This window comes from Rhinatrema bivittatum, chromosome 2 (genome assembly GCF_901001135.1).
Source record: "Rhinatrema bivittatum chromosome 2, aRhiBiv1.1, whole genome shotgun sequence".
In the NCBI taxonomy this organism is placed as follows: domain Eukaryota; kingdom Metazoa; phylum Chordata; class Amphibia; order Gymnophiona; family Rhinatrematidae; genus Rhinatrema; species Rhinatrema bivittatum.
Window position 1 is genome coordinate 794192273 of NC_042616.1, and position 15699 is coordinate 794207971.

Consider the following 15699-nt stretch of genomic DNA (forward strand, 5'->3'; position numbering starts at 1 on the left):
TAATAATAATATTGCTCGTCAGATTAACCATTTGGTTAATTCTTTGTGTCACCTGGATGCCCGTATGAAATCCGTGGAATCTGAAGTGGCCAAATTAAGGTGAATTGTGATATTTGTAAAAAAAAAAAAAAAAAAAAGATTTGGGAAATATGTCTGACTTGCAACAAAATATTATTAAGGAAAATCAGTGGCTTTCTTCATGGTTGGAAAATCTTGAAAATCAAAGGGGGAAAAAAAAATCTTCATTTTATTAATTTCCCTAAAGATCCTACAATGTCCCCTGAAGATCCCTGAAAAGGGATCTTCAGGGGACATTGTAGGGGACATACCATCTTTTAAAAAGGTCCCTGTTGATTCTAATGATTGTAGGGGACATACCATCTTTTAAAAAGGTCCCTGTTGATTCTAATGATATATCTGTGCTTTCTCCTAATGCAAAGTCACCTTTGGATGTCATCACTCTTTTGGATGATACCAAGTTATATATGCACTTTAATTCCACTAATTAGAGAGATCTATTAATTGTTGTACCAAATCAATTCCACTTGAAATCACCTCTTAACAAAATACTCTCAACCTAATCTTTAAATATATCACTTCGATTTTCTGAATATCCAATACTGGATTAATCATAAATTTAGAGTATTAATTCAGATTATTCATTCAAATGTATGCACAAAATAGATTTTTAGGGAAGGAAGGGAAAGTTTCATACTTAATGATCTTTTATCCCCACCACTGGGTGATCCATTTATGTTGTAATCATTAACAATCCATCTCCGTTTTTTCATATTTTTATATGTGTTGCGTGAAAATTAAAAAAAAAAAAATGTAATTGTCAAAGCCGATGCAATCTTGTGTTTCTAAGGTATCACTCTGCAACAAACAGCTGTGAACGTCCCAAATTCCAATGTAAAGAGAATAATCAACCGACTTATCTGATTCAAAATATAGCCCGCGTTTCAGATCACATCAGTGATTATTCTCAAATCAATGAACCCCAATCTAATTCTTCATTTAAACCCTCCGGTGCTTGAGACCGCAATGTAAATATCCAAAAAGCTTCTCGCCGGTTTAATATAGCAATACGATTTCCTCCTCGTATTGACAATGAAATATGTTCCACAATCTTCCACATTAATTGGGAAAATGTGTGTTTATGCTGCATGCAATGTAGAATTATCGGGGCGGCCACAGTTTCTGTATATAATTTAGATTTGTGTTCATTAAGCCTAATCCTGATTTTGCGGGTAGTTCTGCCCATATATAACTTAGGACGGGGCAAATCAGAGCATACACTACATAGTGGGCTAGATTTTAAAAGCCCGGTGCGCCTATTTTGCATAGGCCGCCGGCGCGCGTAAGTCCCGGGGCTTCGTAAAAGGGGCGGTCGGGGGCGTGGCCGGGGCGCGGTTTTCGATCGGGGCGTGTTCGGGGGCATGGCCGAGTGCCCCGACACAGCGGCCTGTGTCGGGGTCTGCCGCCCCGGGGCATGTAAGTTACTACTGCCCGGAGGCAGTAGTAACTTTTCTGATAAAGGTAGGGGGAAGGGTTAGATAGGGCTGGGAGGGTGGGTTAGGTAGGGGAAGGAAGGGGAAGGTGCGGAGGGGTGGAAGGAAAGTTCCCTCCGAGGCCGCTCTGATTTCGGAGCGGCCTCGGAGGGAACGGAGGCAGGCTACGCGGCTCGGTGCTCGCAGGCTGCCGATTTTGCGCAGCCTTGCGTGCGCCAACCCCGGATTTTATAAGATACGCACGGCTACGCGCGTATCTTATAAAATACGGTGTACTTTTGTTCGCTCGCGCGTATGTTTTTAATATTTACCTCAGTCTGAATTACATGTAGTCTCCGTCTTCCATATAATTTTATATCCCGTGGTCGGTACCTTCCATGATGGACCATCAATTTTATTACTGCATTATGTACACTGGCCACATTTGTGGTGGCCAAGTTCAGATCTTTGCTTATCAGAGCGAGGTTGTGCATTAATTAATTTGTCCCTGTTAGGACCCCTTGTAGTCACAATTAATGGGGGTTCCTTCAGTGTATCATAGAAAGCTAGAATATGCTAATGTTGGCGAATAGATGATGCGACCATCAAGCATTCAGAGAATGGGCCTTCTCCACTGCGGGACCATCTATATGGAATGCCATTCCCCCTGACCTCAGACAGGAACCATGCTTACTAACATTCAGAAAAAGGCTTAAGACATGGTTATTTAGACAAGCCTTTCCCGAACCCAACTGACCCACCTAACGTTCTCAATATAGACAGACTGCAACTACCTATAAGATACCTGTAAGCACTATGTAAATAATGTATTCCTCTCATTGTTACTGGTTAAATTATTCCTTCTTCTCTTCTTCTTCCTTTAGTTCCAGCTTCCCCTGTTTTATTGTAACTTTTACTTTTTTGCTTCTCACCACTTGTTAATTGTTCAACGTTATCACTCCCCCTGTTACCTGTAAAACAGCATGATGTGATTGTATCATGAATGCCGGTATAAAAAAGCTCTAAATAAATAAAATAAATAAATAAATTTGCCACCGTCTGTCAACACACAGACCAACTGGGGATCTTGTCTTTTAGGTTAGTATTGAAGGAGCATCTGTCTGAGTATTTCGCTCATTTGTAGGCTTGTTTGATGACTCTTCTCGGGTACCCCCGTTCCAAAAATCTGTCCCGCAAAATTAATGCTTGTGTTTCAACACAATTTGTGTTTGCTATTACTGCAATGTTTACACTGGCCACATTTGTGGTGGCCAAGTTCGGATCTTTCCTCCTCGAAAACGAGCGAAATACTCAGATAGACAGACGCTCCTCCAATACAAACCTAAGAGACAAGATCCCCGGTTGGTCTCTGGGTTGAGACAGATGGCATAACTTATGCGCGTAACCCCGAAAACCTGCTCCTGTGTGCCGAGCCTATTTTGCATAGGCTCAGTGACATGCGCAAGCCCTGGGGACGTGTATATCCCAGGGCTTTGAAAAAGGGGCGGGAAGGGGGCGGGGCTGGGGCAGCAGTCCAGGGGTGGTCCCGAGTCCTCCAGCACAGGAGCTGTGCCGGGGGATGGCACGCCGGCAGCTGGCCAGCGCGCGCAACTCCTGAAATAAAAGTAGGGGAGAGATGCGGAAGGAAAGCCATCGGGGCTCCCCTAGGGCTTGGCGCGCGCAAGGTGCATAAGTGTGCACCCCCTTGTGTGCCGATCCTGGATTTTATAATATGCGTGCGGCTGCACGCGCATGTTATAAAATCGGATGTACATTTGTGCACGCCGGGTAGCGCGCACAAATGTAGGCCGCACGAGCAAGTTATAAAATCTGCCCCTTTATGTTAACTGTGATCTTCTGTCTCCTCGATCTAATGCCACATTTGATAGATTCACTTGTGTGTTATATACAGCAGGGTTGACCACATTTGCTCCATTATTTAACATTATTGGTCTTTTTTTATCTCATCACCCTGGTTTATGTGAGCCTCCCCATTTTATCATGGCAAGAATTTAGAAGACCGGCTAGTTTCATCAGAATTATAAGAGGCCTAGGCCAATGATGTATCTATTTTAGGTCACTATCCTTTGGCTGATACACAATTTACTCGCTGTGTCTTTGGACGAATTTTTTCAATTAGAACTATAGCAGATTGTTGCTCCATGGGGACTGTCTATGTAATTATTTGCCAATGCCCTCTTTTTGTACATGGGCAAAACATGATGGATGCTAAAACCCCCATATTTTTAAACATGTCAGTTGCATCCATAACTCTAGGGAAGAAGCATCTTTAGTGGTGCATTGGTCTGAATTTAAACAGGTTGTTTTTTTTTTGTTTTTGTTTTTTTTTTACCATTGAGGTTCTGAAACCCCCGGGGGTCATGGTGGGAACTTTGACGAATAGTTCATCTGTCACGTGCAGTGAAGGAGATATATTGTGTGGATTCTGCTTCTTCGGGATTGAACCATGAGATTGAGAGGTCTGTGTTTTTCTGATAATTTTTTTTTTTTTTTGCTATCATGTGTTTTCTTTCTCCTTTATAGCTCTTTTGGTGCCTATTAGCTTTTTTCTTGTATTGGGTCTGACTGTAGGTCTTTATTGTCTGTCTATTCTTGCACAGTTTTTCATGCTGTTGATATTCATGCAGTGATTTCTGAAGACTCCCATTAACTGGCTGCTTTGTCTCATTTGATCCTTTACATTCATTTAGAATCTCCAGTTCCGCTATTGATGCTTATGTCTTTCCTTGTTTTGGGTCTGTTAGTAGCTTCTTATTTGCAGCCTATCTTTTGTGACCTTTTTTTTCCATTCTGTCAGTCTTTATTCAGCAATTTCTAAAGGTTCTAACTGATTGGCCTTTCTATTCTATGGGATTTTTTTCAATCATTCAGAATCTCTGGCTTTATTATTGGTGCAGGTTCATTGTATGCTTTATTATGCTGTCATTTTCTGAATAGCTATTTAGTACCATGTGACCTTTTTGGTGCAATTTTTAAATCTTTTTCTAGCTCTTCTTGATGCTGATAATACAATGCTGTTCTAAAACCATTTGTCTACGTTTTGTATTGATGGTCTTATCGTATGTATGCCTGTCTTGATTTTTGGTATTGATATGTGCAGAGGGTAGTCTTATGGATATATTCTATCACTTATACTGAGTTATTATTTGTTTGCAAGTTTGATGTGTCCTGCCTTATGCAGCAACAGGGCGAAACACAGACCATTTCTGGGGACTCATCATCCATATATATGAATTGTGAAATTTGATTAAATCCATTTAAAAGTTTATAAAGATTAGTGGGAGAATTTTTTGAGGACAGATCAAGGGTTTAGTAATATAACCTTTCATTTATATTACAATTCAGATTACATAATCTTAAGACAAAGTCTAGTAGTTCACTGAATTAAGTTAGAAACTGCACCTTCCACTATATCAGTGGTTGTTAACCTTTCTTGGGTTTCAGACCTCTTTGAGAAGCTGATGAAAGCATTGAGCAATTTTTTCCCTAGAAAAATGCACAAACACATACACACAAAATTTTGCATACAATTTATTTTATTGCATTGGAAATTGATTTTCTTTACAAAGTCATAGATACAATATAAAAACTATGGGGCAGATTTTAAAAGAGTTACGCAAGTAATCCTTAAAAAAAAACCCCGGCTCGGCAGTGCGCGCAAGCCCCGGGACGCGCGTACGTCCCGGAGCGTGGCCATTTGCCGCTGTGCCCGGGAGGCGTAACTTCTTCAACAAAGGTAAGGGGGGGGGGTTCTAGGTAGGGCAAGGGAGGGAAAGTTTCATGGGGGGGGGGGGGGGGGAAGGAAAGTTCCCTCTGAGGCCGCTCCGATTTCAGAGCGGCCTCGGAGGGAACGGAGGCAGGCTGCGCGGCTCGGCGTGCGCAAGTTGCACAATTGTGCACCCCCTTGCGCGCGCCGACCCTGAATTTTATAACATGTACGTGGCTGTGCGCACATGTTATAAAATCGGGCGTAGATTTGTTCACGCCGGGTTGTGCGAACAAATCTGCGCCCAGGTTTTAAAATCTGCCCCTATCTTTATAAAGCATTATGCCCCCTTACTCTTGTTTTTTTATGCATGGATAGGTGTTTTACAATTATTTAATGTACATATTATTATAGGTGTGCTTTAGATGCCTAGACGGAACTGTAGGCTATCAAGTAGAAAATAAATAATAAAATGCAAAAATGAATGGCAACTTCCTGAAAAAAAACCCCAAAAGGAAATAAATCCTAATTGTGTAAATAAAATAAAACTTTAGTTCTGTTCAACAGTAAATTTCAATGAGGTAAGCCATTCAAGACTCTTTGTCTTGAATAGGAAGTTGAAATTGTGGCATGGTCTTTGACATGGCAATGCACACCATCTTTGACATCCCATCAATTTTGACTATTTTGATGGCAATAAGTGCTGAAAATCCTGATTCGGAAAGGTACATAGAAGCTACCGAAATCAAGAATTCCCATAGCCCACTTTGCCAGCTGAGGGTAGGCTTAAGAACATAAGAACATGCCATACTGGGTCAGACCAGGGGTCCATCAAGCCCAGCATCCTGTTTCCAACAGTGGCCAATCCAGGCCATAAGAACTTGGCAAGTACCCAAAAACTAAGTCTATTCCATGGTCCCATTGCTAGTAATAGCAGTGGCTTCCCCTTGTCGTTTCCCGCTGTACAGGACGAACAGATGATCTGTCTTTCGTACTTCTTGTGTCATTTCCAGATATCTGGGCAGCAGTCTGCCTATGTCGAGATGGCGTAGCAAACACCCTTCTTCAGATTTCTTCAAACCCGCCGTGGTAGGCAAGGATATAGTTTGGTTAAGGTGAAATTGTGAGACCACTTTAGGTAAAAAGGAGGGAACCGTGCGAAGATGGATAGCCTCTGGAGTGATTCTCGGAAAGGGATCCCGGCAGGACAGTGCTTGTAGCTCTGAGACGCGGCGTGCTGAACACACCGCCAATAGGAACACCATCTTCAAGGTTAGAGAACGAAGAGACAGGCCCCGAAGGGATCTGAAGGTGGATCCCGCGAGGAAATCCAAGACAAGGTTGAGGTTCCACAAAGGCACTGGCCACTTCAGTGGCGGATGAATATGCTTGACTCCTTTCAGGAAGCGAGAAACATCTGGGTGTTTGGCAATGGTCTTGCCATCCCTCCTGGGACCATAGCAAGACAGCGCAGCCACCTGAACCTTGATGGAGCTGAGGGAGAGACCCTTCTGAAGTCCATCTTGCAGGAAATCCAACACAATAGGGATCGTGGTCGCATGTGGATTGGTGCCATGAGTGTCGCACCATGCCTTGAATACTCTCCAGATCCTTACGTAGGTGAGGGAAGTGGAAAGCTTGTGAGCTCGGAGGAGTGTATCTATCATGGGCTCCGAGTAACCTCTTTTCTTCAGTCTAGCCCTCTCAATGTCCAGACCGTAAGAGAGAATTGAGCTGGATCCTCGTGGAGGATGGGACCTTGACGTAACAGGTCCCGGAGAGGAGGCAGGGGAAGAGGCTCCCCTGCCAGTAGTATTCTCATGTCCGCGTACCAGGGTCTTCTTGGCCAGTCTGGTGCCACTAGAAGAACTAGGCCCCGGTGTTTCTGAATCTTGTGGATGACGGTGCCCAGCAGAGGCCATGGAGGAAAGGCGTATAGCAGAGACCCTGGAGGCCATGTCTGAACCAAGGCATCGATTCCGCGTGAGAACGGGTCGCGCTTGCGGCTGAAGTATCTGGGTACTTGAGCATTGGACTTGTCCGCCAGTAAATCCATGTCCGGAATCCCCCAGTGATCTACAATCATCTGGAAGGCTGTGGGTGACAGCTGCCACTCTCCCGTATTTAGGCTCTCTCTGCTGAGGAAGTCTGCCGTGGTGTTGTCCTTCCCGGCAATGTGGACGGCGGAGATGTCCTGAAGATTCGCCTCTGCCCAAGTCATCAGTGGGGCGATCTCCAGAGATACTTGTCGGCTTCTGGTTCTGCCCTGACGGTTGATGTATGCCACCGTGGTGGCGTTGTCGGACATCACTCTGACTGCTCTGTTCTGCAGTCTGTGAGCAAATCGAAGGCATGCCAATCGGACTGCCCGAGCCTCTAGATGGTTGATGTTCCACGCTGACTCTTCTCTGTTCCACCGCCCTTGTGCGGTAAGTCCTTCGCAGTGTGCACCCCAGCCGCTCAGGCTGGCATCTGTGGTGAGCAGAGTCCACGTGGGGGAGGACATTTTCGACCCCCTGCTCATGTGGTTGGACTGCAACCACCACCGAATAGTTCCGTAGACGGGGGCTCCAGCGAGAGAGCAGGGAGTGTTGTAGAGGCCTCATATGGGCCCTTGCCCAAGGTACCACTTCCAGGGTGGATGCCATGAGACTGAGAACCTACAGATAATCCCAAGCTATGGGCCGACTGGTTCCCATCAAGTACTGGATATGAGTCTGGAGTTTTAACCTTCTTTTGGTAGTGAGACTGACTGTGTCTGCCTGGGTGTTGAACTGTACTCCCAGGTATTCCAGTGACTGGGAAGGCTGAAGGCAACTCTTGCTGAGGTTGATCACCCAGCCCAAGCTTTCCAGAAGGGCGATCACTCTGTCAGTCGTCCGATGGCTCTCCTCTCGGGATTTCGCCCTGATCAGCCAATCGTATAGGTAGGGATGGACCAGAATTCCTTCCCGCCTGAGGGCCGCTGCTACCACGACAACCACCTTGGTGAAGGTCCGCGGTGACGTGGCCAACCCGAAGGGCAGAGCCCGGAATTGGAAGTGGCGACCCAGAACCTTGAAGCGTAGGTAGCGCTGATGATCCGGATGGATCGGAATATGCAGGTAGGCTTCCGACAAGTCTAAAGCCGTGAGGAATTCTCCTGGCTGTACTGCGTTCTTGACGGAGCGCAGAGTTTCCATGCTAAACCTCGGGACTCTTAAGTATCGATTGACTGACTTGAGGTCCAGTACGGGCCGAAAGGTGCCCCCTTTCTTGGGTACCATGAAATAAATGGAATAGTGTCCAGAATTCACTTCCCAGGCAGGTACTGGGATGATGGCTTTCAAGGACAGGAGCCTCGCCAGGGTAGCTTCCAATGCTGCCTTCTTGTGTATGGGACAGGACGATTCCACAAACTTGTCCGGAGGGAGGTGATGAAAGTCCAGATAATATCCCTCCCGGATAATGGCGAGGACCCACTGGTCCGACGTGATCTCGACCCATCTGGGGTAGAAGAGGGATAACCTGCCCCCTATGGCTCCGTCCCCCAGATGAATCGGCGGATTCTCATTGTGAGGTGCGGCCGGGACCCGAGCCCGGGCCTGCTCCCCTCTTGCGCTGCTTGGTCCGAAAGGCCTGATTCCTGGCCTGAGGACGTGGTGCCTGGTAGCGACCCCTGTAAGGAACAAAGCGCTGGGAACTCCTGCCCCTGGAGGGCCTTGGAAAGGCGCGCTGGCCCCTTCTGAACCGATCTCCCGGCAGTCTAGGCACTGGAGAGGCACCCCATGTACTGGCCAGTTTATCAAGGTCGCTGCCAAATAGGAAAGAGCCCTTAAAGAGCAATCTGGTGAGGCATGTCTTTGAAGGCGCATCAGCTGACCATCTCCGGATCCAGAGCTGCCTCCTGGCGGCTACGGAGGATGAAATCCCCTTAGCTGTTGTCCGGACCAGGTCTGATGCGGCATCCCGTGAGGAACGAAAGAGCTGACTCCATGTCTGCTGCTGGAGTGTTGTTCCTAACCTGTGACAAACAGGCACGCGTCACCACTGTGCAGCAGGTTGCGATCCGCAAAGATAGAGCTGCCACCTCAAAGGTCTGTTTCAGGATGGCGTCCAGTCGCCGGTCATGAGGCTCCTTGAGGGCCGTCCCCCCTTCAACTGGAATGGTAGTGCGCTTGACCACAGCACTAATCAAGGCATCCACCTGAGGGCATGCCAACAGGTCCCGGATAGCCGGTGCCAATGGGTACATGCCCGTCAGGGCCCGGCCCCCTTTGAAGGAAGCCGCTGGTGCCGCCCATTCTAAATCTATCAGTTGTTGTGCCGCCTGCAAGAATGGAAAATGGCGGGCTGTAGGACGAAGACCTTCCAGCAGGGGGTTCTGCGCAGAGGGTACCGAAGCGCTGGGACCTGTAATATCCAACTCCGCCAGACACTGAGACACCAGGTCGGAGAGATCCTCCTTAGGGAAGAACCGCCTCATGGTTCTATATGGCTCAATCCCTGGGGGAAGTTCCCCCTCGTCCGGGAGTTCGGACTCGTCCGGTGAAACCTCCTGGTCTGATTGATCTGGACTGTCCAGCGGCGGGAGGTCCCGCTCACGATAAGGGCGTGAGGGTCCAGGAACAGGATCCGCAGCAGCCGCCGCAGTTGCAGCCACCGCAGGAACAACAGGAACAGCAGGAACCGCAGGGCCTGGACGGGAAGCCGTTTGCATCTGTACAAAGGCATGAATCCCCTTAAAGAGATCCACCCAGGAAATTGAAGCAGCCTCTAATCGCCGGGGTACAAGATCCCCCGGGATTCCCGATTGGTCAAGACTGCCCGCTAAGTCCGGGGTAGCCCCTGGGGAACTATCAGCAAACCGTGGCTGAGACCGGTCCTGGCCCGAGGGTCCCACGGCCTCCTCACATTGGGCACATAGGGAGTCTGGCTCTTCACTGTGCGTGGCTCTAAGCTGGCATGCAGAGCAGAGGCCAAGGGCTTTAATGCCTGAGGCAGGCGGCGCCGCCGCTGAAGACGCTGCTGCGTTCTGATCCATTGAAAAATATGCGCTGAATGCTTAATACAACAGGCGTGCAAAAATAAGAATATGTGGCAGCAATATACGCTTAATACAACAGGCGCGCAAGAATAATAATATGCGGCAGCAATATGTGCAATATGTTCTCAGCAATAGGCGGCCATGAAAACAGCTCAATTGTATGCAATATGTACTCAGCAATATGCAGTTTGCAATACACGCTCTATAGCTTTCAATAGGCTCTCAGCAATAAGCGGTCAGTAATACACGCTCAATGGCATTCAATAGGCTCTCAGCAATAAGCAGTTAGCAATACACGCTTAATGGCCTTCAATAGGCTCTCAGCAATAAGCAATTAGCAATACACGCTTAATGGTATGCAATAGGCTCTTATCAATAAGCGGTTAGTAATATACGCTTAGTGGCATTCAATATGCTCTCAGCAACAGGCGGTTAGCAATACACGCTCAGTGGCATTCAATATGCTCTCAGCAACAGGCGGTTAGTAATACACGCTCAGTGGCATTCAATATGCTCTCAGCAACAGGCGGTTAGCAATACACGCTTAGTGGCATTCAATATGCTCCCAGCAACAGGCGGTTAGCAATACATGCTCAGTGGCATTCAATATGCTCCCAGCAACAGGCGGTTAGTAATACACGCTCGGTGGCATATGCTCACAGCAATAAGTCAATATACGCACAAGGAGGAATAGAGCCGCGCCTATTACGGGCGCTCAATACCTGAACAAGGCCCCAAAATGGCGTCCTCCACGGCGTGCCACGCCACCGATCCTCTGCTCCTCGGAGACCAGAAATAAGAAATGTACGCCTTACCTGATCCTCGGCGCTTCCCGGCTGGAACCTGGGCGGTCTCCGGCTGCAGGGGGAGAGGGCAAGTACCTTCACCGCCGCGTTTGAGGATATGCACCGGCTGCCTCGTCCACGCCGGGACCGAGGCGCCTCGAAGCCTCATCCGAACCTCGACCGAGGGCTATGTCCCTGCCGCGATTCGGCCGGACCGAGGACTTACACCTCCGGGGGACCACGGAAATCACCCCGGGAAGCTCGACTGGGGGAGGGACCCCCTGGGTATCACCGCAGGAGCGCGGGGCTCGATGCTATAGAAGTTTTTAGTAAGTAGAAAGAGAAAAGAAAGTAGATTTGGAAAACACGCTCAGCTAGCGTGCAGGCTCTCCAAACTGCTTTGGAGACAGAAATTACTGAGTTGCTGCGCTTCCTGTGGGGGTATATATACACCCATGCTGACGTCAGATCCGTCTCCAACTGCTAGCACGCGGATACTATACCCATTCGTTCTGAGTCCATCTGGCTACACGCCAGGAAATTTCAGTTCATAGAATCCTTGATGACTGGCACTGATTCTCACAAATTCAAACTTGTGCTAGTTCAACCCCATTTTGTGTCTGTTACCATGTGCCCAATATAAGCACATATATTTTCCTGTGTAATTAACAACATGATAAACTGCTAATGCTGAGCGCATTTTCAGCATACATAAACTCGTATACTTGAAAAGCCACTAACATACAAGTGATGTTTCACAGTTAAACGTTTGTTAACGTGTCTTTACTTGAGAGGTAATTTTTGAACTTGGTAAATTTTGTCTTTGCATATAGTTTATATACTGTTTAAAAACAATGTGAAAAGCTTTCAACAAAAAACTGACTTTTTGCATAGGGAGATATGTGAATCTTTATATTATTAAAGAATTGTGAAAAATTTGCCTCAGAACCCTTGCTGCAGAATCTTGAAAAATCAGCTAAAGTAAACTCAGAGCCACAGCTGTTATTGACATATGGTAAAATGTGTTACATATGGTAAAATGTGTTACTATGGAAAAATTTCTGAGTGAAATTTTAAATATCAATTTAGTACATAGGGAAATATTAGTCATTTTTTTAATGTGAATTTTTTGGGGGATGAGTCATCTGTGGTAAAGCCACCAAAGTCACTACTGTTTAGAACAGAGATCCCTTGTTGAAAGACAATTTAATTTATCTTTCAAGACCTCATGGCCTAGCCTTATGACCACGTATTACTAAATAGGATACAGTAGTTTAATAACTTCGCTTACAGATCCAGGTTTAGTATCTAGGAACTCAGGAAGGTAAAGCTGAGACAAAAATGAAAGGAGGCATAAGAGAATCTCTTCTTCATAAGGCCTATGATCTAAGAAAAGAAAATAACTGATGCTGGCACGTCACATTGAGAGGTGGACAAAGTCAAAATTTTGATATTTAGAATTTGTACTCATATTGACCTGCTAAGATCTCATTTAATATTACTTACAGGACTCACGTAAACTCCTTGATGTACATCACCAAACTGTCCTTCACCAATGCAGCGTCCCAGTTCAATCCTGTCCCTCTGAATCTCATAATCTCTTGCTGTAAAAATATCATCCAGTTAATGTCAAAAAATTGATGATGGAAAGGATTTCATGGAAACAAGGAATAACAAAATGTCAAACTGAAAAGGAAATCCACTCCAATACCTTAGGTGTGGCTAACAGATTGATACTTATTGCATATCGACCCACACATACAATCAGTACAATGAAACCCTCTAAAGCAAACAGGCCTTATAAGAAAACTAGTAAAGATACAATTCTAAATAATGACTTAAGTTAATAAGTCTAACATGCAACAACATTTACCAATGACATACAAGAAATAAATCTCCTTCAGTGAATGAGCCTTATTTAGGCAAAGAAATGCACAAGCCCAGATCCAAAGAAGGAGAAAACAAAGATAAGTAAAGAAGGTACAAGATATTTTACAGCTCCTAACTGTCAAGCTTTTGCTTAAGAGGTTTCTTCTATCTGTCACACTATATTTATGAACTTTCATTTTTGGTTTTTACTTTTCCAGGGAATTTATCAATTTATTACAACAAAAACAGGAGAAAATAAGTAAAAATAAAAAAAAATTTCTGAGTAAATAGAATTTCTTTTGGTGGACAGAAACTAGGTTAATAAAAAAGAATATTGTGAAATTACTACTTACCTATTAATTTCCTTTTCCTTAAGGTGGATAGATGGATTAGGGCCAGTGGGTTATGCACCTCTACCAGCAGATGGAGACGGAGCAAACTGATGTCACAGTATATATAGTCCTGCCGTGACATCAGCCTGCCAGTATTCTCTTTAAAAGCAACTGTGGACAGATTAGCAAACAACTTGATTAAAAAACAGACAACCATTTCTGTACTCAACCAAAAGAAATACTGAACTCAGCAAGAACGTATGGATAAACACTTACCAGTAATCCTCTGGAATACGTAACCACACAGGAGGACCATCACATGATCATTTTGCAGCCCCGGGTGGGAAGCTGAATCCATCTATCCACCTAAAGGAAAAGGAAATTATCAGGTAAGTAGTAATTTCTCATTTCCTAGCATGTGGATACATGGATTCAGGATCAGTGGGATGTACCCAAGCTACTCCTGAATAGGGTGGGAGGCTGCCTGCGGTCCAGTCAACACCACACATGCAAAGGCTGCGTCCTCCTGAGCCTGAACATCCAGATGATAATACCTGGAAAAGGTGTGTAAGGAGGACCACATTGTAGCTCGGCAAATGTTGACAGAAGACAACAATCTAACCTCCACCCATGATACTACCTGAGCCCTAGTGGAATGAGCCCTAAACTGAATAGCCAACGTCTTTTCAGCGGCCAAATATGCAGCCATGACTACCTCCTTAATCCAGCGAGCTATTGTAGCCTGTGAAGCTGACTCGCCCTATTTACCTCTACCAAGAAAGACAAACAGGTATATGTCTTTTGGAAAGGTTTAGAAACCTCGAGATATATCACAACACATCTCTTGACATCCAAATGACGTAAGATGATATTCCTCTGCATCTCTTTCCCTATCTAGGGAAGGCAGAGAAATGGACTGACTCAAGTGAAAATCAGAAACCACGTTAGGAAAAAAAGAAGGAATAGTACGCAGCTTTATCGCTCCTGGAGTCATCGAAAGGAATGGCTCCTGGAAAGACAAGGCCTGCAGCTCGGAAATTCGATGCACAGAACATACTGCCACCAGAAACTCCATTTTCAAGGTCAGTAACCATAAAGAAAAGCTTCGCAAAGGTTGAAACGTAGGTCCTGCCAAGAAATCCAACACCAGATTAAGACTCCACAAGGGTACTAGTCATTGCAAGAGAGGATGAAGATGTTTCACTCCCCTCAAGAAACAGGCTACATCTGGATGAGCTGAAAAGGATTCACCATTCACCTGGCCCTGAAACAGGCAAAAGTCGCTGCCTGTACCTTCAAGGAATTAAGGGCCAACCCATTATTCAACCCATTCTGCAAAAATTCCAAAATAAGCATGATCTTAACTGAATGAGGAAGCTCTCCTCTGTCCTCACATCAAGCTTCAAACACTCGCCAAACCCGCACATAGGCTAAGGAAGTGGAGAATATTTGTGCTTGTAACAAGGAGGCAATCACTGCAGCAGAATATCCATGTGAGCCCTCTCAAGGGATATACCGAAAGACAAAACAGACTCAGATCTTTGTGAAGAACAGGACCCTGCTGCAACAGATTCCTGTGCGCTGGAAGGTGGAGTCTACCAGATGCCTTCATAGATCTGGTCTCTTGGGCCAATCCGTGGCCACCAAAAGCACCATCCCCCTGTGACCTTCGACCCTCCAAACTATTCTGCCCACCATGGAGGAAAGGCGTACAGTAGTTTGTCCTCCTGCCAGATCTGCACAAAAGCATAGATACCCAAGGACTTCAGATAGCTCCTGCTACTGAATAATCGGGGAGCCTTCGCATTGTGAGAATTTGCCAGCAGGTCTAGAAATGGAAGACCCCAGTGATCCAGTATCAGCTGAAATGCCTCGTCCGACAATACCTATACTCCTGGTTCTAGACTCTCCCTGCCGAGAAAGTCTGCTCTAAACATTGTCTTTTCCTGCAATGTACGAGGCAGAGATCTCCTGAAGATGCACTTGTACCCATTCCATAAGTTGGTCTATCTCCTGCAACACTGCAGCTCTTGGTTCCTCCCTGCTGATTGATGTAAGCCACAGTTGTTGCATTGTCCAACCTTACCCGGACCACTCGACCCTGCAGCCTGCCGCTAAACTGCAAGTACACCAACCGGACCAGCCTGGGCTTCCAGCTGATTGATGTTCCAGATAGACTCCACTGTATTCCAGCGCCCTTGCGCCGTTAGTTCCTTACATTAAGTTCTCCTACCTTGGAGGCTCACATCTGTCTTGAGTACCAACCAGTCCAGCAATGTAGGGAAACTCCCTCTCTCAGATGATATGCTTGCAACCACCACTGGAGGTGAGAGCAGACTTCCATCGGCAGGTGGAGCCGAACTGAATAGTCCTGAGACTGCGGGTTCCAACAAGATAGCAGGGAGCGCTGAAGAGGACACATATGTGCTCTTGTCCATGGCACCATTTCCAGGATTGCAGCCAAACAGAG

General features: G+C 46.0%; 1 protein-coding gene across 23 annotated transcripts in view; it reads right to left on the bottom strand.

Annotated features, from left to right (window-relative positions):
* The window catches only part of PTK2 (protein tyrosine kinase 2), a 1447287-nt gene that overhangs the window by 582189 nt on the left and 849399 nt on the right, over positions 1–15699 (bottom strand). For all 23 annotated transcript variants that reach the window (XM_029592091.1, XM_029592099.1, XM_029592089.1 and 20 more), the window contains one exon: positions 12535–12632. In XM_029592091.1, coding sequence (XP_029447951.1) covers positions 12535–12632 — 98 coding nt within the window. The remainder of the gene's footprint in view (positions 1–12534; positions 12633–15699) is intronic.